At 25.8% G+C, this 23,237-nt stretch overlaps 5 protein-coding genes and 2 non-coding genes across 20 annotated transcripts in view; 3 read left to right on the plus strand and 4 right to left on the minus strand.

Annotated features, from left to right (window-relative positions):
• LOC412591 (calcitonin gene-related peptide type 1 receptor) overlaps positions 1 to 1,074 on the minus strand; it is a 100,086-nt gene extending 99,012 nt beyond the window's left edge. For 3 of the 6 annotated variants that reach the window (XM_016914961.2, XM_016914957.2, XM_016914959.2), the window contains exon 1: positions 634 to 1,027. In XM_016914961.2, the coding sequence (XP_016770450.1) occupies positions 634 to 643 (10 nt within the window). In that variant the 5' untranslated portion in view covers positions 644 to 1,027. Of the gene's footprint in view, positions 1 to 633 lie in introns of all 6 variants that reach the window. The other 3 variants (XM_006564403.3, XM_016914958.2, XM_016914956.2) reach the window with 3 other exon arrangements.
• Positions 1,075 to 3,057: 1,983 nt separating this feature from the next.
• Positions 3,058 to 11,360, minus strand: LOC494508. Its single transcript, XR_003305570.1, has 4 exons — positions 11,167 to 11,360; positions 10,938 to 11,087; positions 10,702 to 10,813; positions 3,058 to 9,176 (listed from the first exon to the last, which is right to left on the minus strand). It is a non-coding gene; the product is annotated as a serine/threonine-protein kinase pakE (transcript).
• On the plus strand, positions 9,573 to 10,588 carry LOC100577699 (5-formyltetrahydrofolate cyclo-ligase). The gene is made up of 4 exons (XM_003250404.3): positions 9,573 to 9,714; positions 9,836 to 10,091; positions 10,246 to 10,293; positions 10,382 to 10,588. Exons 1-4 carry the CDS (start codon positions 9,604 to 9,606, stop codon positions 10,552 to 10,554), a joined length of 588 nt encoding a protein of 195 aa, XP_003250452.1. The 5' UTR covers positions 9,573 to 9,603; the 3' UTR covers positions 10,555 to 10,588.
• Positions 11,361 to 13,457: 2,097 nt separating the features above from the next.
• Positions 13,458 to 13,535, minus strand: Mir6067 (microRNA 6067). The gene has a single exon (NR_127342.1). It is a non-coding gene; the product is annotated as a microRNA 6067 (primary transcript).
• A 663-nt stretch (positions 13,536 to 14,198) lies between these two features.
• On the plus strand, positions 14,199 to 17,727 carry tra2 (transformer-2 sex-determining protein). Of its 8 annotated transcripts, none has more exons than XM_006564329.3 (6): positions 14,199 to 14,355; positions 14,807 to 15,063; positions 15,160 to 15,325; positions 15,602 to 15,816; positions 15,913 to 16,010; positions 16,502 to 17,727. In XM_006564329.3, the coding sequence occupies exons 1-6, from the start codon at positions 14,341 to 14,343 to the stop codon at positions 16,510 to 16,512; spliced, it is 762 nt and encodes a 253-aa protein (XP_006564392.1). In that variant the 5' UTR covers positions 14,199 to 14,340; the 3' UTR covers positions 16,513 to 17,727. The 8 variants fall into 8 exon arrangements, with proteins under 8 accessions (XP_006564392.1, XP_026299342.1, XP_026299343.1 ...); XM_026443557.1 differs by having other exon boundaries at positions 17,143 to 17,727; XM_026443558.1 differs by having other exon boundaries at positions 15,916 to 16,010; positions 17,143 to 17,727.
• Positions 17,728 to 18,576: 849 nt separating this feature from the next.
• Positions 18,577 to 21,535, plus strand: LOC725287 (sulfhydryl oxidase 1). Its single transcript, XM_001121155.5, has 3 exons — positions 18,577 to 18,932; positions 19,221 to 19,473; positions 19,558 to 21,535. The coding sequence occupies exons 1-3, from the start codon at positions 18,653 to 18,655 to the stop codon at positions 20,960 to 20,962; spliced, it is 1,938 nt and encodes a 645-aa protein (XP_001121155.2). The 5' UTR covers positions 18,577 to 18,652; the 3' UTR covers positions 20,963 to 21,535.
• A 227-nt stretch (positions 21,536 to 21,762) lies between these two features.
• On the minus strand, positions 21,763 to 23,140 carry LOC725183 (probable palmitoyltransferase ZDHHC24). Of its 2 annotated transcripts, none has more exons than XM_001120472.5 (2): positions 22,985 to 23,140; positions 21,763 to 22,908 (listed from the first exon to the last, which is right to left on the minus strand). In XM_001120472.5, the coding sequence occupies exon 2, from the start codon at positions 22,802 to 22,804 to the stop codon at positions 21,947 to 21,949; it is 858 nt and encodes a 285-aa protein (XP_001120472.1). In that variant the 5' UTR covers positions 22,805 to 22,908; positions 22,985 to 23,140; the 3' UTR covers positions 21,763 to 21,946. The 2 variants fall into 2 exon arrangements, with proteins under 2 accessions (XP_001120472.1, XP_026299847.1); XM_026444062.1 differs by having other exon boundaries at positions 23,099 to 23,117.
• Positions 23,141 to 23,237: the final 97 nt, after the last annotated feature.

Raw genomic sequence — 23,237 nt, forward strand, 5'->3', positions numbered from 1 at the left:
TAGAATAGTTTTCGTTATACTCAAGTATTTCCGGTTTAGCAGGATGAAAGCCACATTGATAAAGAAGTTCAGAATACTTGCCGGCTAAAGAACAATTAAGCTACACGAAATCTTATGGACGATAGTAACTATTCTGATTAAAATTTTACTTATACAAGATTTGTTTTTCTATAAAGAGAACAAATATTTTCTAGAATATTTTCTAAACTTTCGTTAAAAAAAAATATACTGTAATTATTATTTATAAAAGTGTTGATCGAAAATAATTTATTATATGATTTTAAAAAAACTTAATTACAAATGACATTATATAGATGAACAACTGTTACATCTTTGAATACATCGATCTAACCTCACTAAGAAAATTAATCAATGGAAATCTATTTTTGTTGCATAAGAATTTTTTAATATCGAATGTCATCTTATTTAAATATTCAAATTTAAAAAAGTTTTGATAATAAATTATGTGAAATAAAAAGACATCTAATTTAACTATGTTGATACGATATTTGGATATTCAATATTTGAAAATATGACGCTTCATAATTTCGATAATAAATTAATGAGAATATAGAGGTCGTTAAAAGAGAATTCATATATAAATGGCGTCGAAATCAAAATTTGTGTACCTACCAATGTTCATATGTAGCAAATCTTCAATTACTTCGTACCAATATTATTTTTATGGATAAATTACCATAATATTACAATGCAACGTTATATAATAAAAGATTTTGTTAACAGGCATCGTTAAATTTGAATGATCGGAATTGGAATGTCTTTAAACTGTCACTTTTACTGTAAACCATTTGATCGTTATCGAATAATTTTGAATAAATTCCACGATTATTACTATCGTTTTATCATTATTATCGAATTATTGTTTCGACACGAGGTTTCTATCATTTTTTCGTATTAGAACCAAGTGAATGCACACTGCCAAGTAATCACCAAAACTAAAAAACTTTTTCGAACGAGAACTTTAAAAACTGCGAATCACGCGGCCACGCAACAGCAACTGAACGCTTCTTGTGATAGAAAACGTGACTCGAAGTGCGCGCGCAACCACTAGCGCACCACCAGCGCGGCAGCGCTGACGATGTTTCAACCCTTACCGCTTACCGCGCATACTCTACAAGGCGGTTAAATTCAAATTACCGCCAAATCTAAGACTAAACTTTGACAGCCTTTATATTATTTTTAAGTCATAATTAATTATCAACTCAATAGAAAATAAAATATTAGATGTTATAAGATATTATAATATAAAAAGGAGAATTTTTTAATTTTCTATTAATAAACTCTTTGAACCGAATTTGATTTTTCTTTTTAAAAAGTTATTTTCACTATTCAAAAATATTTATATCTTATATTTTTTTGAATAAAATATTTTTTACTAAAGTAATTTATAGATAATTGTTTTTTTGAATATTTAGAAATGTTTGTGAATTATAAAAAAAATGTTAATAATTTAATAAAGACAGTCTTAAATTTATAAAACGTATTTATAAAGCTTATCAGTAATATATATACTTGTACAATAGACATGTTTAACGTTTTAAAATTGCAGTTAAGTAATATTGTACTGCCGAATTGCCAAAATCTTTTAAAAAACTGGCATTAACCGAACAAGTGCATGAAATTTAAAATAGTAATTTAACTACTGTTGAGTCATTATCATCAAGTCTGATATATTCCTCATTATAAGGAAAACTAAACTAATCACATGAACAATAATAATCTTTTCTATAATTATACAAATAAATATTCCTTCAGAATGAATTTACATATATTATAAAATTATAATATTATGAAAATTGGATCATTTTGTAAATACACGAACATGATAGCAATAATTTCAATAAAATTGAAAGCATTACTTGATGATGTAATTTAAATATTAAATAAATAAAATTTAATACTTTTATTTTATTTTGATATATATAAAATATTGAAAAAATTTTCAAAAAATATAAAATGAACAAAAAAATGGAAATATAGAATGTAAAAGAACTTTCATAAGCATCGTTATTTTATTAACAATGTTACACGCACAATCATACATAAAACAACCTTGGCTATAGTTATTGAATGCTGCTCATTTTTAAAAACGAGCCTCGCTATATTGTTCTAAGTCGTTATCTGTATGCCATGTCCGTGTTGTATGCCAGTACATTATGTCGATTATACAAAATTAACAATATCACTTTGTAAATACAGGATAATTTAATTGACAAAAAGAAAAGAAAGAATAAGGAAAAATAAAGGATCGGAAGGAAGGCAACGAAAGAAATCGGATAATATGTGATCATAAAATAGAAAAAAAAAAAAAAAAAAAAAAAAAATAATTACGAACATGTCCCTCCCTCCATATATAAAAATTATAAATTATATTCCAAACCCGTTAGATCTTTAATTATATTACTTTTCATAAAAATGTTTTCTTTCTCTTGTTTTCTTTTTTCTTTTTTAATTTTTATAAGAAATAAATATCTATGTAGGAATTTACTATTCGATAGGACAATTCTGTACTAACAAATGAAACTTGTTCATAAAAAGGAAAAGGAAATTGATAAATATATCATTTATGCATCGATATTAAAGTTGTTTTTTTTATGGTATGGTATTTATCCTTTTTTTTTATGGTAGATAAAGATTATTTTTTTCTTCTAAGGCTTTTGTTTCTTTCTCTCTCTTTCACTCATTTAAAAAAATCGATCATATTGAAAAGATTAAGAGAAATAGTGATTTTTTTTTTTATACAATTGTATTTTAATTTGCGAGCATTTAATTTGTGTATGTAGATAAATTGATAAGTGTGGGGGGAGAGGAATAGAAATTTGCGGCACAATAGAAGATAAATACAACGAAAATATATTAATTCGCAAATTTTTCTTAAAAAAATGTTCCTTCCTATTTGCTGGAATTTTTTTTCTATTCATTCTCATCTTTTTTTTTTTTTTATATATATATATATATATTACTTTTTAAAACTTTTATAAAACGCAACAGCGTTTAAACGATAAAATCATAAGTAAATTATAAATAGCCATTTCATATTTGCCTTAATAAATTTATTGTTTATTTCGTACACGAGACTCGACGGATCCCATTGAAAAATGCTAATAAATTTTTTCTTTTTTCTTTCATTTTTTTATTCATCCGTCAACTTTGAAAATCGTTGAAAATTTTCTTCTTTTGCACAACTAAGAAGACCACTTCTGTAATGAGAAGTGCGAACGAGAAAAGAGAAACGAAATATATACATATATATATAACATATATATATACGTATATAGCAATTGATAAAAAGAAAATTACTTGCTTAATCGAATCGAAAAATTCGTCTCCTTTTCCCGTTCTTAAGTTGGTCCACATAGATGTGCTTCCCCATAATTGAAAAAGATGGGAAGTCTATTTTTCTCTCTCTATTATATTTTGTCTCATTATGCATCACAATATTTCTTTTTTATTATGCTTTCGCCTCGCTGTTTGATAACCGGATCGCTCACTAATTACTTTTTTTTTTTTTTTTTTTTTGCTCGATATTATCGTCCCCTCCCCTTAAATAAGAGAATATCAGTAGTATAAAGGTACGATAAATCGACGCTTTGTTTTTATTTTTTTTTTTTTATCTTTTATTTTTTGAAGCAGTTAATCAAGTCGATTAATTTTTTTAAAAAAGCAAACTAATCGCGTCGATTAACGATTTCAATCGATGAATCGATTCAATCTTAACGCTCTCGAGGATTTTCCTGGTTATTCGCAATACAAAAACTTAAAGCAAAATTGAGAATAATCAACGAGGCGTTTCGATTATGATCAACGGTTCAGAAACACTGTTCATTTTATTTTTAAGGGTACATATACCATTGTAAAATTTGAAGAATCTTACTGTGTTACTTTTTTTTGATCAAAATATTATATCTAATATTATATATATTTTTCAATAAAGCAAAAGTAAACAGCAAATCACAATAAAAATAAAAAAAAATAATAAATAAAATAGAAAAAAAAAGAAAAGAAAAATATAAAAAAATTAAGCTTCTTCTGAACCAAAAAGGATGAAACAAAAGATCGTATCATTTTCAATTTGAATGATTTCTAATAATAAAAAAAAAAAATTATATAAAATTTCTCGTTAAAAGAGATTTTTTTTTTCTTTCCAATTCACACAGATTATTTTCTTCTAATTTTACATATGCGTTGATATGTTCCCTTACAAATTGGCGAGTTTCAACAATTTTTTGTCGACGCCTTTCAGCGTTAAACGCCGTTTGGTATCGTATCCGTTTTGCCATTCGCAACGAATTCATTTTGATTGGCACAAAAAACTACTTACACGTAGAAGATAAACGTGAAACTAGTCGAACTCTCAACATGCAAAATAGCATTTTATAATTATTAAAAAAAAAAAAAAAAAAAAAAAATTCGAAAATATTTTATGCAAAACGGAATCGATCGTCGAAACAAAATATACGATGAATTTTCTAATTCCATAAAATCTAAAAAAATAAATATAATTACAGAAAACAATTAGCATCACCCGTAGTAGCAATTAAGCGTTTTTGTATCATGATCGAACACAACTCTTACAAATTGCTCGAAAAGAATTTAGTTAGATTCAATGATCATGATCCACAAATCAAATCGCTCTGTTCTATTCTTTCTACAACGCTTTCCTCTCGTTTTTTCTCTCTCTTTTTATCGTTATTTTTGTATCATTAAAGAAATAATTGATTGCAATATCAACCTAGCAATGTACTTCCGTTTATACGCATACACATTCTATACTTTGCATGTAAGTAATGCCTATTTTCCAAATGTATGAAATATGCTCCAACCAAGAAATCATGTCGCGATTTTTTGAAACATCCACACCTTAGGGTAGTTTCATTAATTTCCTTTATCTCCTCCTAATACTCGTGTTGAGGCACATTTATCGTTTTGCTCATTCACTCGCTTTCTCTAATTTCTCTTTCGCTCTCTCTCTCATTCAGCATCACGCATTTCCATGTTACCCTGGCCCACGAATTATACTTACAGAAAATGAACTCTTTTTTTGTACTATCGATATATGTATGTCAAGATGCGGGGCAAGATATCGTAGTTATGCGCGATTATCCATCAGCTTGTTATTGCACCACTATATCGAGTCGATGATTTAATATAGTATGCATACACCATTTCATACGTGAAATTTTTACACGTAAAATTTCACATTTTATTTGCATGTTACGTTCGCTTTCGATCCTATTAGAATACTCGATTGTTCGAAAAGTAACAATAATAATATCAGTACAAGTTAAATGAACATTGAATTATCAGACTTGTTCGAGCTTATAGACAAATTTCCAGATATATATTCGTAGATAATAAAGATGATGTAACAATTCGTTAATTAATGATTGCAATATATGCAGATATTATATTACAATGTATACAAACTACAATGTATATTTTATACAGACTACTGAAGAGATATTCAAAAATCTCGTATGAGAATATATATCTGTAAACAACGTCCAAAAGTTCAAACAAGTTGCTTTTCAATGCGAAAAAGAAAACAGTATGAATAAATTCGTTTTCTAGATTTTCAAGAAATATAAATAGATAAAATACATATCTATCTAATGCTACTAGACTATTAACGATTCATCGAAGGGAGCGAGAATAAAAAAATCATCGCTGGACGAAATTGCGTATGCACACACAGATTTCTTTAGGCGGAAATATTAATTAAACGCAAGATTCGACGAAAAATTCGTAATATTCGTCGATTGATTTTACAACGAATATTTTCTCGCACTTATTTTCTCGGTCGTCACGGAAAAATTACATTTTTTTCGTAATTATGTCATTCATAAACAGGATGATGATTCATGATTAAAAATTGCATTATTATGCAACTATGTATCTTTTCTATACTTCATTTCATTTTTTTTTTTCCCCATCTTACCTTAACTTTTTTTCTTTTCCATTTTTTTTTTTTTTTCAATTCATGATCGTATCCTCTTGACTCTATATATACGTCCATACGCAATATTATTCTTCTCTTCATTTAGTATAAATGTCTTATTCGGTGACGCACATTAGCAATTCAAAAATTTAATACACACGAGTATATATATAGTTTTGTTTAATACGAGATGCGTATTTAGATGAGGATTTCTCTTAACGATTAACCTTACGCGTATTAATATGTGATGCTTATGAGTTTATGAGCTACCATACTAAAGAAAAAACATACACCACTGAAAGATTATATCGTTACTTTATCGCGATCACCCTCGGATATACTCGGATCGCCGAAAGCTACGTTTGCACTGTGCATACGTTTGATGGAGATACGATGTTCAAATTAAGCGAATTATTCGAAAGACTAAAAATTTTATTTACTTTACTATTTAATTTTCAAACATCTCATATTTCTTTTATTTTCTTCTACAAAGGAGTTGTTTTTATATATAATCGCATTGCAATGAACATCGTTACACCGTCATTCTCATATATAAATAGTGAAGCACATTAAAAACATAGCAATAAGCTAAGTAATATGCAAATATTGGAAAACCTCCACTAATTCTATGCAAAGTATAGCTTGTAGGATACCATTCATTAAAACTAAGACTTATCATTATTATAATCATAATTTTGCTTTTTTTCTTTTTCTCTTCCCTTCTATTTCATAAACTTTTTTTTTTTTCCCTATGGATTTTTACGTGGAACATGATTATGAATTCTGCTCCACTAACTAGCAAATTTGCTTTCTCTAATCAATCTCGACGAAAACAAATTTGTCCAGAATCATTTTCGCAAATACTATATATTTATAGAAATGAAACTATTCTTATCGATAGTCATAATTTATGTACAATTTAACAAACTGGTTGCAATTGCCTCTTTTTTCTTCTTTTCTTTCTCTCTCTCTCTCTCTCTCTCTCTCGCTCGCTCACTCGTTCGTTCGTTCGTTCGCTCATTCGTTCATTCGTTCTCTCAAATTCAATGATATTTAGATAAATTACGTCATAAAATTATAATCGAGCTCAACTCACTATGCCCTGCCGTGTCACATTGAATGATAGAAACAAGTCAAAATGATTTTTTTCTCTTGTCACTTCGTAATGTTTTTTTTTTTTGTATATATATATGTGTGTAAAATCATTTCAGGCAGAATTTTTTCGAATGATTATTAATAATGATCATTAACCGTGTATCTATATATATTTTTGCCAAAATACCAGTTATCATTTACATACACACATCAATTCTTATAGACTGGTTAAAATTTATTTCAAAATGGATCAAAAATTGAAATAATTTTTACCAAATCTCCTCCATATAACATATCGACTAAGTAGATTGGCAAATTAGTTCCTAATTTTCGCAACAATGCATAAGATACACGAATATTTTATTTTTATTGAAATATTATCATATTTCATGACTTTAGATCTTTATCATTTTATTTAAATTCATTTTTCATTTTACTCTTCTTATAATTGTGACAAATTTTCATTCGAATATATATATATATGTGTGTGTGTGTGTGTGTGTGTGTAAAAAAAATCATTTTTACTTGTTGAATCTTGGTGGCCTCCTCAATCGTGGTATTAATTCTGTTCTGACTGTTCTAGCGTAATTTGGAGCAGCATATTGATCTGTTACAGCGATAGGACTCTGTAAACTTTGTATAAACATCTGTGAGTCCTGTAGTTGTCCTACACTTGCTGCTTGATATTGATATTGACTATTGGCTATATCCGCCGTTGGATAATGATTCGGTTGCACGAATTGAGGAGGATTATCGTATTGTGGATATGGAATGGAACTTTCTGCGGAAAATTGAGGAATTACAGGGTTTACATTCACTGGTGTAGTTGCAAAACTACCAGGATCATATGTTTGATATTGATTTAGCTGTCCAATTTGTGTTGTATTGAACGGAGGTGATTGAGGAAACTGAGAAGTATCAGGAAATAGCATACTTGCAACAGTTGGTTGGGGAAAACTTTCCGGTCTAGCGTAAGGTGATATATTCGCCGTAACATTACTTAAATTTTGAACATTGGGAATACCAGCGATCTGAGACGTGCCATAGCTATGAAAGGTTTGTCTACCGTGATCGAGATCTTTCACACCACTTTGCAAAGAACTCACCATATTCAATTTTGATTTAGAGTTTGAACCATCGATATCATTATGTTTAGTTCTTGCTTCTGTGACAAAAGGATGACGAACATTGACGATACTCTGTGGAGCACGTAAAGGTGGAAAATTAATCGGTGTCGTCTTCGATGTCGAATTTTGTTGCTCCAATGCTTTTCTAGCTATGGCAAATGCAGTGTTATCGTTCCGTGACGCTGGTCGAGATTGATGTGTATTGGAAGAAGTTCCATGGTTGTCTCTATGTAACGCTTGAACAGATTGATTTACGAACCTCGATGATAAGTTGTTTATACTCGCACTATTCCTTGCTTTGTAATCTTGATTGCTTACAGGTGATTCTTTGTATTCTGATTGTATTTGATAATTTTTCATTTTTGAATCAATTTCATTGGAAAATTTTTTTGTAGAATAATCTTTTGATTTAGATGTACTCTCGTGAGAAATATTACTACCAACACAAGTTGTATTAACACCTCTTACAGTATTGAAAGAATTAGATTGATTTGTGGTTACAAGTGACGTATTCTTTGTTAGTTGTTCATTAGATTTTAAATTCTCGTTATTTCCACTGTTCTTTTTTATAGATGAATTCATCCTATTTGAAGAAACTGTAACAGTTGATGTTGATGTAGTGATTGTACTTAATGTAGTATCTTTATTCCCCATCGTAGTATTTACTGCTCTGATAGATGGTTTTGATAATCTACTTTTGTTCCCCATGTGATCAAGTTTTTGATTGCTTTTACTCTTATCTGATACTTGATTGTTCGATAACATTTTTGAATCTGTATTGTTATTTTGGTTTTTGGACAGCAAATTATTATGAGATTTACAGTTAATAGTGACAGCTGGCAGGAGCAAAGCGCTGGCTCACTTTTTGGTCATGATTTTGAGATATTCCAAAGCGTTTTGAGCAGCACTAGCTTGAGCATCTTTACTAGTAACACCACAACCATAGCAAACTGCCACTGGCAGAGTAGACAGCTGCACAAGGCACTGGCATTTACCTATAACAGATATAAATATAAAATTGAAACATTCATCAATTCAATCAATATTTGATTTCTGTATAACATTATTTTTAAGAACTCAAAAATTATTTTTTTCTTATATTTCAAAATCATATTAATTAAATAAATAATTAATTAGTAATAACTAACATCAAAAAATCAATAAAAATATTTTCAAAATATTTTTAAAGTATATTTAACAACATAAAACTATTATGTAAAAATAATATATTATACTTAAAAAAATATAAATTTAAATAACAAATTATTTGAAAATAATAAATAAATTACTTATAGATAATGTTTAATCTAAAATAAATGAAAAATTAATGGAAAATATGATAATCATGTCATAGGTCATATATGTGTTATATAAGATCCTTTTTCTTTGCAAAGAATATATACAGCATATAAATATAGAATCATGACTGGAATAAAATCTGCCAAATTTGCTTTACGTAAAAAAATGAAAAATATTATTGAACAACTTAGTACTGAAGAAAAACAAAGACAATCAATGGAAGTATTTAAAAAAGTAAGTATATTAGAGAAATAATTAATTTATATATAATATATGCAAGAGGTTATGTTTACTTTTATTTAAAAAGTAAGTATTTAAAAAGTTGTTTCTAACAAATATATTTCTATATCTATAGCTATGTTCTCTATCACAATTTCAAAACAGTAAAAGAATCTCTTTATATCTAAGTACAAAAGATGAAATTGATACAATTCCAATATTAAAACATATATTCGAAGCAAAAAAGGAAGTATTTGTTCCTAGATATAATGGAAAAGAGATGGAAATGGTTAAGTTATTTTCAATGGAAGATTATGAAACTTTACCATTAACTAAATGGAATATTAAACAACCAAATTATAATGAAAATAGAGAAAATGCATTGGAAACAGGTAAAATTTAAAAGCATTAATTTATAGAATTATAAATATATCTCTTACATTATTAGTGTTATTATTAATAATATCTCTATATATAAATCCTTCTATTATAATTAATAGATGAAATATAAAATTAATTTATAATATAAAATTTATGATATTTTAGGTGGATTAGATTTAATACTTTTACCGGGTCTTGCATTTACTATTAATGGTAAGTAAAATCTATTTTATATAAATTCTTTTAGAAAAAAAAAACTTATATTATTATATAAGTTATAATAATATATGTTATCAATCAGGGAAACGGTTGGGACATGGAATGGGTTATTATGACAAATTTTTGGAATTATGTTTAAAGAAACAACAAAACAAACCACATTTAATTGCAGTGGCATTTAATGAACAATTATGGGAAGATATTCCTACATCTGAAAATGACATTGTTTTGGATCTTGTACTTACAGAAAAATAAATATATTTATATAACATATATTTAAAAAAAAAAATTTTATCTATTTGTTTCTATGTTATTTGTCATCATATTATAATGTAATTTTATTTTCAATAAATATAAAAATATATTAAATAAAATTGATAATATAAAAAATTAATCACTTACCACTGATAGACTTTTCTTCAATATCAACATAAGTTACTTCAAATTGCTGCTCTGAAGCAATTTCTTGCAAAAACTGTACTAAATTTACATCACCATCATTCAAACATGTATTCTGCAACAGAAAAAATCATATAATAAATTTAATAAAATTAAAAATTTAACCAAAAAAATTTATAATTCTTATAATTCAAAATTTAAAAACAATTAGTAGTGCTTCAATTCATTACACTACAAACCTGTAATTCAAAAAGTTTAACACCAGTGGATGACTTCAAACTTTTATGAAATTGTGAAACCTTAAGGCTATGAATAGTAGTCAGTGTTGAAATTTTGCTACCTTTCAAATCAGCATAACGGGCACTCACATTTGCATTTCTTTGTAAAACCTATAACGGACAATTAATATATGTAAAATTTTAATTACATGCTTATCATTGGAAGAAGTGTACCAATGACTGCACTTACATTAAGAGTAGAATGAAGTGGAAATGATCCAAGCGTGTTATTGTTGAAAATATATGCTGTTGTGTTAATGATTTATATTACAAATACACATATGGATTGCACATAATTGAGATCTTAACATAAATTATCCGTTATAGATTTAGGGTGATCAGAAAGGTAGCTTATATTTCATAATACTACTTACAGTAGCAAATCACTTCCACTTCACTAAACATACACACACGTACACATAAAAATAATTCACATACAAGTTATACATATAATACACAATTTACATAAAACAATATGTTAACACTATATATAATTAAATACATAAAAAATATGTAACTAAATATAAAAAAAATAATATTTGATTTTAAATAATTTAAGTACATAATTTATTAAATTAAAAATAAGTAAACAAAATAATCTTACCTCATCTTCATCTATATTAGGATTTTCTGTAGTCATATAATGTAAAGCTTGCCACATTTTATGAGCTGCATGTCTTTTTGCAACTTTTTTACTTTTTCCTTGACCAACTTCTCGATATTTTAAAACAGAACAGACAATTGTGAATTGTCTTTCATGTGGCAAACCCTCTTCATTTTCTATTGTATACTTTGGTGGAGGCCAATGACGTGACATACACATTTCTTGTAATGCTCCAATTGGATTTGTGATTATTTTTTCTTCTCCATATCCAGATAACTCTTGCAAATTCTCAGAACTATATAAAATTAATTATTAAATAAATTAAGTGAAATATATAAACTATAATATAAAAAATATATATTATTATTAATTATTACTCTGGTATACTATTTGGAAGTGGAGAATCTGGTGATTCACTATTTAATCTACACAATTTATCCAATACAGCCCTTGCAGCAGCATGTTTTGCTTCTTTCTTTGATTTTCCAGTCCCCATTGCTGAAACAATTGGATCTGCTTCAATCATCAGATACTTATCATTTATTACTTTCATTTAATAAAATTTATATTTAATTTTATAAAACAAACAAATTTAAATAAAAAAATCTATAATATCTATCTATATCTCAATCCTTTAATAAATAAAAAATTTCATAAATTAATTCATTTAAAAATTAAATTGCATTATCAAAATTAAATACAAACCAACAACATCAGCAACAGTAACACGGTAACGAAAAATAGGCTCATGGATAGCACCCTCTACTTGTATTAACTCATACTTTGGTGTTGTGCCCCTACGAGAAAGCAATTCCTGAAGAATAGAAACTGGTGTTTTGTTAGACAATGATTTCATCTCCAATTGAGCAGCCTCACTTATTGGACGTTTTCCTATCATCAAACTATGTAATGATGATCGAACTCTGTTACGCCGATTAACATTATTTGAATGGTTAGGAACCCCACCTACATTGGGCATCATATTAGGCCCAACTTGTTGTGGTTGATGAATTTCTTCCATTTCTACAGCCTAAAATTATAATAAACCTTCTAATAAATGTTTAATTTTAAAAATTTAATAAATGACAAAATTATGTGTTATTTAATTATAAAATAATATAGTTTATATAATATATTATTAAGTATAAAAGTATTGATTTGACTATATAATTTAATTTATATTTTCAACAATTGAATCTCTATTAAATTTTAAATCATAAATTTCATAGAACTGAAATATTTCATAAATAAATAAATTTTGATTAATAATAAAACTATTAAATGTCAAAAATTTTAAAAACTATCTTTATTTATTATGTTTAAATCTTTTCTAAATTCTACTTAAAAATATACGTGAAAAATATTTTTGATGAATAGATTTTCAATGATTTGTCAAATCATACTATTAATAAATATTTTATCAATTTACTTCTTATATATCTAATATATCATATAATAAGTAAAAAATAAAATAATTTATACTAACATGTGAATCCATAATACATTCAATAATAAAATCCTATAAATATTTTAGTAAAGTAGTTAATGAGGAACACAAGATCTATGCAGTATAAAACGGTAGGAAAACCGGCTGGCGGCCATGATTGTTATAAAATTCATTGATTAATTCTAGTATGTAAAGCTTAAAAAATTCAATAACGAAATACAAAGGTTAAGCTTTATTATAATTTCACCGAGAACCGAAAGTCCATGACGACTTTCATCACTGACAGGATTCTATTTAAAACGATGATAAAGAAGTGCATAGACCAACCGGTCACAGTATCGTCCGCTACACAAAATCAAAAAAGTCACTACCTTTACTCACAATTTTCAAACGTTCTATATATATATAAACTGGCTCCTTAACAGGCCAATTCCTATGCGAAAAGCGAATCCCGCTTTTTGTGACCGATCCAAGTCTCACAAAAAGCTTGATCCGTTTGACGACAGAAAAGTGGTTTACTGACTACCGGAGAATCTTCCTCGTTTCTGATTCTGCCGCAGTAAGCGATGTGAACAGTTTTTATAGACGCAAAGAGCACGCGCATCTTTCTGCGCAGGTGCATTACTGGCGGTTTTACAGAAACAAATGCTTGTTCTATATTTAAAATAAAAAAATCTTTTTTATTTAAAATATAAAAATGTTAGAATATTTTTAAATTATTTTAATTTTAAAAGAAAATGCAATGTATAATAATTATATTCTCATAACATAAATATATTCAATATAAAAAATTTTATTTTAAAGCTTATTAAATCCTTCATTTTCTAAATTTTCAAATGTTTTTTATATTCAATTTTTATTGTAATATAAATACATATAATTAAAAGATATATTAGTTTTATATATTTTAATACATTTTATTAATATTATAAATGAATTTTAATAAATAGACTTAAAGTTTAAATCAAATTATAAATAATATACATTTCATAAATTTTTGTTATTTCATATTTTATAGTAAATTTTAATGTTAGCATAATATAGTAATTTACAATATTGTTTATATTTAAATTGGCGCCTTTCGGGAAATATATCGCCATTTTCAATTTTTATCTTCGTTTCTCCGGCAACACCGGATGTTAGTATGTTTCGCATTTGTATATCACCTGGAATCATCATTTCCGGCTGTTACCCGCTGAAACGGTCCAAAGATTGTACGCCATTTTTGCATACTGACGCCACAGCGCATTGTTCTGAACGTTTAATCGGTTTTTGCTACATTTATTCTATTTACTCATATTTAAAGTTTCATAATGAGTGACATTGAGGTAATTCTTTTAATTTTCTTTCTTAAATAATAATTTTATGTATAATTTTATATACTTCATCGTTATAACGACATGCGGCTAGTTACAGCCATTATCGATCCATCAACGTTTCGACTATGTTATAAGTTTATATTATAATTTAATTGCTTTTTTTCTTATTCTTAAATGTTTAATAATTCGAAAATTTATTAAAATTGATATCATAATTTTTTTTTTACTTTTGTACAATATGTTTGTTACTTAAATATAATATTTTAAACATAGTTTAAAAGGGTTAAGCTTTTGAATGTAACAAAAATTTTATAAATTCTTTATTTGAAGTATATATTTTAATATATAGTAATAATGTAAATTTTTGTTTTATTCATATTTTATTATTTTAATTTATATTTTTAAAAATAAAAAAAATGAATAATTTTTAAATAATTATATCATAAAATTTTATTTTTAGCGAAGTAGTAGTCGTAGTGCAAGTCCTAGAAGACCAAGAACAGCAGATGGTGGTTTAAGAGACTCGCGTTCACATTCAAGATCACGTAAATCACGAGAGCGTAAAGAATCGCACCGACCAGTAAAAGAATATTCAAGATCACGAAGCCGTTCAGTGTCAAGAGGAAGAAAGTCCTATCGTAGCAGCAAATATGCCAGTGCAGGTCATCGTGGTAGTAGTCGCAGTCGTAGTCGCAGCCGTAGTCGTTCTACTCACAGGTTTGCGCGATATTCCCGAAGCAGATCTCGATCATACTTCCGTTCTCGTTACTCTCGCGAATGTGATAGGACCATTTATCGTTCACACTCCCGCAGTCCAATGTCATCTAGACGACGTCATGTTGGAAACAGGGAAAATCCCTCTCCTTCCAGATGCTTAGGTGTATTTGGACTTTCTATTTTTACAACCGAACAGCAAGTACATCACATCTTTTCCAAATATGGTCCTGTTGAACGTATACAAGTTGTAATTGATGCAAAGGTAATTTAATATAATATTTATTTTATAATTATTATTTTAAAATATATATAAATATAGCATAATTAAAGAAAAATATAACATTAATATTACCCCTTTACAATTTAAAAAGGGAATATAATAAATTATACCAGAGATTTAGAATGTTCATACATTAAGTTAATGTAAAACATTAAAGGGCTCTGGTCACATTTTATTTTATATAAATAAAATATTTTATATTTACATTATGTATTTTACTTAAAACACATTAACAATATGAAAATATTTATATTTTAGACTGGGCATTCTAAAGGATATTGTTTTGTATATTTTGAATCACTTGAAGATGCTAAAGTAGCAAAAGAACAGTGTGCAGGAATGGAAATTGATGGTAGAAGAATGAGGGTAGATTATTCAATTACACAACGAGCTCATACACCAACACCAGGAATATATTTAGGAAAACCTACACATTTACATGATAGAGGATGGGATGGGCCTAGAAGAAGAGAGTAAGTTTATTTATTGATTTAAATAGTTCATATAATAATAATTTATTTAAGAAAGAACTTAGAAAAACAAAATACAATTGTTTTTTTTTCATAAAGCAGTAGTTATAGAGGAAGTTATCGACGTTCACCTAGCCCGTACTACAATCGTCGTCGCGGTCGTTATGACAGATCTCGATCACGCTCTTATTCACCACGTAAGTTTAATTTTTGTTTTATTATATAACCCAATATAAGCAATCTATATGAATAGATATTTTTTAAAAATATTTACAGTATATAATATATACAAATATATATTTTATTAATATCTTTTTTCTTTTTAAAAAAATCATTATTATTAAATAAATTAACTAATTAATAAATATTAAATTAAATTTTAAAGAAATTAAATTGAATAAAATAAATAATTTTCATAAATATAATATACTTTTTTTTTTAATTCAAATTTATATTTATTTATACAATATGACAATATAAATTCTTGATTTACACTCTTATTTTTATAGATTGCTTATATTTATTTTCAAGAAGAATGTTTAAGTAAAGTACAAATAAGTAGTTAAATTAGCAAGAATGGAAGACAGGAGCATCAAGGAATGCATCCAATAAATCGTACGGTAGTAACTAAGTGTAACCCGTAACATGGGTCAAACAATCATAGTTTTTGTTGCTTAATGAATTTCAGGTCGATATTAAGTGACACGAGTGTGATGCGAGAGGCCAGATGTTTGGGAGACCATTTATGTGACTTGACCCTTTGACCTCAAATTTCTTCTAACAATACTGTACCGGGTCAAAAAAAAATGCAAATGCTACATTCTTACTACTATTCTTACCTTACCTAGTTCTGCATCATATGCAATTAATTACAGCATTTAAATTACGATATTGTAAAATATCAATTAATGAAATAACCTAATATGCAAAGGAGTATAGTATATTCTTTGCATGAAAGAGTAAGGTTAGAATGGATAAAAACCTTATTTTCATAATGTTTCTATTATTTTCTGGATGAATTTTTATGAAGATAAGGTTTATTTATTGTAACGGTATGATACTGATATGTGAAGGTTGGAATATAATTGTTTCCATTTTTCTTTGACTTTAATTATTTGCTTAAAAATTATATTCCAGCCATTCGGATCTTAAATATCACTAAAATGTGGTATAAAATGTGGTATAAAATGTGGTATTCCTAAATGTTTATATAAAAAAGAAAAAAGAAAAAAGTGGAAAGAACGAAACACATACAGAAAAGAACGAAACAAAACAAAAATAAAATTAAAAATAGAAGTATGTTCTCTAACCTGTTTGTTTGTTTATAAGGTTTTGAATCAAGAGGTATTGGATGATAGAGGGAAGTTTGAAGTTTCACTCTGAAAAAATGAAAGTTTTGAAAAGTTGAAGACAAGATATCTGAAGATGTTTGTCTTGCTCGAATTTCGAAGATCTGAAGGTTTTTCGCGCTTGTGACAAAGAATATGATCCGAATCACATTCCTTACCGGCTGAGAAGTCTCAAGCCTAGAAGAACTGCAAGCCTCAAGACAGTAAGAAATCGTTGATCATCAGGCCCCCGATCTGGACAAGCCAATGGTTGGGGGTGAAACTGGTCGAACGTTTCAGAAAATATTCAAGAAACATCGAAATCTTTTATGAGTAGGAAAGAGCGTAAGCTGCTCCAAGGTTTATACTGATCATATTCTTTATCAGTTGATTTGGTTAAATGATATATCCGTAATTAGGTGTTATAAAATAAATAAACATATATACCTTCGCCCTTATTCCCTCCACCATCCTAAAACCTCCTATGTATCCTTAAGGGTGATATCCTATTGTTTTCACTTTGTATAGGAATAAGCAGCGGAAATTCGAATTGAAACAACTAATAAACAATGGTTTTTTTTTTTAATGCAAATTATTATTTACCTGACATTTATTATTTTAGAATTTACAGAAAATTATATTAATGAATAATTTAAAAATATCATTCATAGCAATTTTTAGCAGAATTTTATAAAAAAAATAGCATCACAATTGTAGATGTAAATTCACAATTAGGAAAATAAAAATTAAGCGCATATTAAAAAATTTTTATATAATTTGAAAAATATTTATTATGAAAGATTGATATTTAAAAATACTGTAAATACGTTATCGATATAAATTTAAATTTCACATTAATAGCAAAAGTAATATGTGTAATTTATTTGATATTAATATAAATTATGCAAAAATGTTTATAAATATTATTTTGAAAATTTAATGGTAAATTAAAAGATGTTATTATATCAATTTATAATTATTTTTTTTGAAAAACATTTAAACATATATAACATTTATTCGTATGTTATAATATTTTACTATATATTATTCATCATATTATTGAAAGTAAACAAATAACAAAATACAATGTTCAAATACAATTTCATATATTGACTATCTAAATATTAATGTGAAAATTGGTCATTATATAAAATGTTATTGTTTATTACTGTTAGCTTTTATTATACGATTGCTTATTTTCATTATTTTCATAGAACTGTATTTATACACTTTTATCTTAAAGATAATTTGTTTTATTATGTATTTATGTTTATATTGGTACAATTCCATAAATAAATTAAATATATAGAAAAGCAAATATTAATTGTTTATTTTATATCTGATTATAAATTCGATGTGATTTAAATCTGTTAATTCAATTCAATAAATGATGTTAAAACATATCATGAAAACGTAACTTTTGCAAAAGTCATTGTACATTAAAAGCGCCTTAATAAAAACATCAAGTTATATGTCTATGCTAAGAGAAGTACGATTTACGAAAAGAAAACATGAATCGTTTTGATGTTAGTTTGTTATGGAAATTATGGTTAATTAGTATAATAACAGTGAATTGTAATGCTGCTGTACCAAAAGAACCATATCAGAATCAGATACCTACACAAGGATTGTATAATACTAGTGATGATGTCGTTATTTTAAATGTCACTAATTTTAAATCATCCGTCTATGAAGATACAAAAAGTTGGTTAGTCGAATTTTATAATAGTTGGTGTGGTTATTGTCTTCGATTTGCACCAATTTGGAAAGATTTTGCTAATGATATTTATGGTGAGTAATTATTATAATATGATTAAAGTATTGAAAAAATATTATTATTATTTATCTTATCTATACTTATCTTATTTTTTGATATTTTTTATTTAATATATTAAACATTTTTTATTGTATATTATTGCTTTATTGCATGAAAATTTTATAAAAAAAACATGTATAATCATGAATTTAATTAATAAATAAATATATATTTTTATATTTTTAAAAAATCTTTAATTTTTATGTTATACGCGAAATTAAACATATTTTTTATTTCAATTTAATTTAATTTAATTTTTTTAGCATGGAGAGATATTGTAGTAGTTGCTGCAATAGATTGTGCAGATGATGATAATAATCCAATTTGTCGAGAATATGAGATTATGCATTATCCCATGCTTAAATATTTTTCTGTAAATGCACATTCACCATCATTAGGATTAGTAATGGAGAAATATAATAAGCTTAATGAACTCAGACATAGTTTAATAGATTTATTAGAAAGAGAACAACAAGAAGGAAGAGGCATTTCATGGCCTAATATAGCACCCTATAGGTATAATAATATCGTCTTTTTTATATTAATTTTTATATTTATTTTTATAAATAATATGAATTAATTATTTATTTAATATTATAGATATTATGAAACAACAAACATATGGAAAGCTATTCCAAATACAGTAAAATATTTCTTTTTATTATTTGAAAAAACAGATTCACATTTGGGTGCAGAAGTTATATTAGATATGCATAAAATTAAAATATTACAAATGAGAAGAGTATTATCTGATAATGAATTATTATGTGAAACAAACAAAATCACAAATTTTCCAAGTCTAATAGTTTTAGGTCGTAATGAAACACAAAAAAATCTTAAAATTAGAATACCTACAAGGGAAGGTATTTATAATGTTATTAAAGAATTTATAACTTCTAAAGGAGAAATTATTCATGAAAATACTTTCAAAAATTATTCGATAAAAAATGAAAATCATAAATTAAGTATTAGCACAACAAAACAATTACAAATAATAGAACAGCAAAAAAATATTGAAAAAAATGAAGACTATTTATATCAGCTTGATTTGGAAAATACATTAAAATATTCAATTTCTCATGAAATTCCATTACATAAAATGATAAAAGATAAAAAAATGGATGCATTAAAAAAATATTTAAATGTATTAGCTGAATATTTTCCTCTAAAATATGGTAACATTTTTCTAGAAACTATTAGAGATATTATTTTAAAAAGAAGTAATATATCTGGAGAAGAATTTAGTCAGATAGTAAAATCTATAGAAGAAGAAATGTCACCTATATACTCTGGACCATCAAAATGGATTGGATGCAAAGGAAGTAAAGAAGAATATCGTGGATATCCTTGTGGTCTTTGGACAATGTTTCATATGTTAACAGTTAACTTTGCTATTCTAAACAAAGATGCTGAACATGAACCAAGAAAAATATTAGAAGCAATGTATGGATATATACAATATTTTTTTGGTTGTGCTGATTGTTCTCAACATTTTGTCCAAATGGCTTCAAAAAATAAAATGTTTGAAGTATCAAATATTAATGATAGTATCTTGTGGTTATGGTCTGCTCATAATGAAGTAAATGCAAGGCTATCAGGTGATAACACAGAAGATCCAGAATATAAAAAAATTCAATATCCAGCAAAAATATATTGTCCAAATTGTAGATATGAAAATAGTACTTGGAATGAAGAAAATGTTTTACATTATCTTAAAACAAAGTATAGTTATAAAAAAATAAATTATTATAATTCAGTTAATACACAAAAGAATGATGATAATAAGATGAAAATAAGACAAGAAAGACTTGTATTAAATAAATATACAAGTAATAAGAAAATTGGATGGGATTTTACAATTTTTGACATAAGTATTTGTGTTGTGTTATATGTTGCATCTGCTATTATTCTCATATTAGTATGCATAAAATTTGCAGTCAAAAGAACTTACAGAAAACGAAATTATGTTAGTTTATTTGCAAAATGTGATTTTTATTTTTGTTAATCAAAATATTTAAAATTTAAAAAAAATACATTTTTAAAAAATTAATTGAAAATTGTGAGAGTATAGTGTGTTATAAACATATTGTACATATATTATTTCCATAATTATATAATTTTTTTTAAAAAAATATAATATCAATAGATATATGGTTTTAATTACTGTTTAAAATAGTAATAACTAAAATTATAATTCATAAAATATTATGGTACATATTTATTATATATTAATTTAGTAATACATATTGTTTGCAATACATTATATATAAAATATAAATATTTGAGATTATATGTTAGAATGAAAAAGATATTGTGATAACTATTTAAACTTAATGTATAAAATTTTATAATGAGATTATTTTTTCTTTACATGACGTAATTTTCTTTACAATTTATTAATAAATACAAGTTCTAAGGCTCAATATAAACTATACATTTAACATTATTGTATTAAATTAAAAAATATATAGTAAAAGTTATTTAAATAACATTTATGTAACATCATATAATATCAATGCTTTTAAAACTAGTCTTACCAATGTACAATATACATTAATATAAATTACATTATGTTTAATACAAATTATTACATAAAAATTTCCTAATATATGTAAAATTGACAATTGTTAGATAAACTAAATTAAACTTTTATGTGTAAATATTAAAATCAAACTCAATATTTTGATAAAATATATTTATTCTAATATTTTTTTAGATTTCTACAATTTTTTCAACGAAAATGAAAACTAATATTATAGTTTTTATGAGGATAAAAATTATAAATCATATGATTTTTAATCTGATTTTAAGAATATATTTTTAAATGTATTATATTACATTTAACAATATGTGCTTTGTAATATATATAATAAAGATTAATTAATAAGAGAGAGAAAATAACAAATGTTTTTATAAATTTTACAAATTTATTAATTTTTTTATAATTATAATTTAAAAATATGAAATATTCATAAAATATTTATATAATCTATTTCCATTTAGAATTTGTATAAAACCATGAGTTTGATGTATCCCATATTACACCATTATGTGGTAATTGAGATTTTATATAAGGAAGTATCCATGTAAGATACCATCGGTCACCTAATACTTCCTTTATATTTTGCTTCCAACCTAAATCATATATATGTATTTCTTTATTATTCTCATTAGCTACGTTACCTTTAAACACTAAACAAATATGATAAATCCATAAAACTCCAGTGTATAACATTCCTACTGCAGATACAATATATAAAATCAAATAAAACTGATTTATAGAGCCATCAAATCCAAAAATGAATATTGCTATAGGAAAGATAATTTTAATGAGTGATATAGGAAATTCAAAATGTATTCTATTCCAAATAAACAAATTATTATAACAAAAACTATATGTTGTTGCTATAAATAAATATAGAAGAAACATAATAAAATATCTATGATTAAAATGACCAATGCAACATCCAGTAAAAATACAATGATGATCTCTTTTTAAAATACAAATATTACATATAGAGCAATGCCATGAACGAGGAGGTGCTAGAGTTTCACATAAAGCACACAGTCTCCAACCATTTTTTGTATTTGCAGCACTTATTGGCATAATATCTCTTCTGGTGCTAGTATCACAAAAAACTATATATGTAAAATTTCCAACTATGTTTAGCATAATAAAATTTCCAAAAAAGAAATGCAAAATATATGATAATGATCCATATTCATATATTGCTGGTAGCACTACCCATAATTCAAACCAATATATTATTGGTACAATTGTTAATATAAAAGTCATAGAAAAAAAATCACTCAACGTACGAGGCCAAATTTTTTTTCGGATAATCATTTTATATCTTTTAATTATTCTTGAACACGTGATTCTTCAATAGATACACTTCTTATTAATACTACTTATTCTATCACGATATCGATAGAATATGTTATCGTAACCTAAAAATTAAAATATTTTAAAATATATTTTTTAATTAAATAATTTTATATATTATATATATAAATATATATATACCAGATAATTTATTAAATTCATCATTTTTATCTAGGAATTATCAGTATTTATTCATAAATTTTGTATACGCGTGAAGTTTGATTTTTTATCTAATTTTAATCGATATTTACTTACTTCATAGTATTGTTTTACGATTTAATTTAAAAATGCTATTGTACATGTACTTATGTGAAATACATAATATTATATCGAGAAATTTTTATGTTATATATATAATTTAAATATTATAAAAATATATACTATAAAAAAAAGC

This window comes from Apis mellifera, linkage group LG11 (genome assembly GCF_003254395.2).
Source record: "Apis mellifera strain DH4 linkage group LG11, Amel_HAv3.1, whole genome shotgun sequence".
In the NCBI taxonomy this organism is placed as follows: domain Eukaryota; kingdom Metazoa; phylum Arthropoda; class Insecta; order Hymenoptera; family Apidae; genus Apis; species Apis mellifera.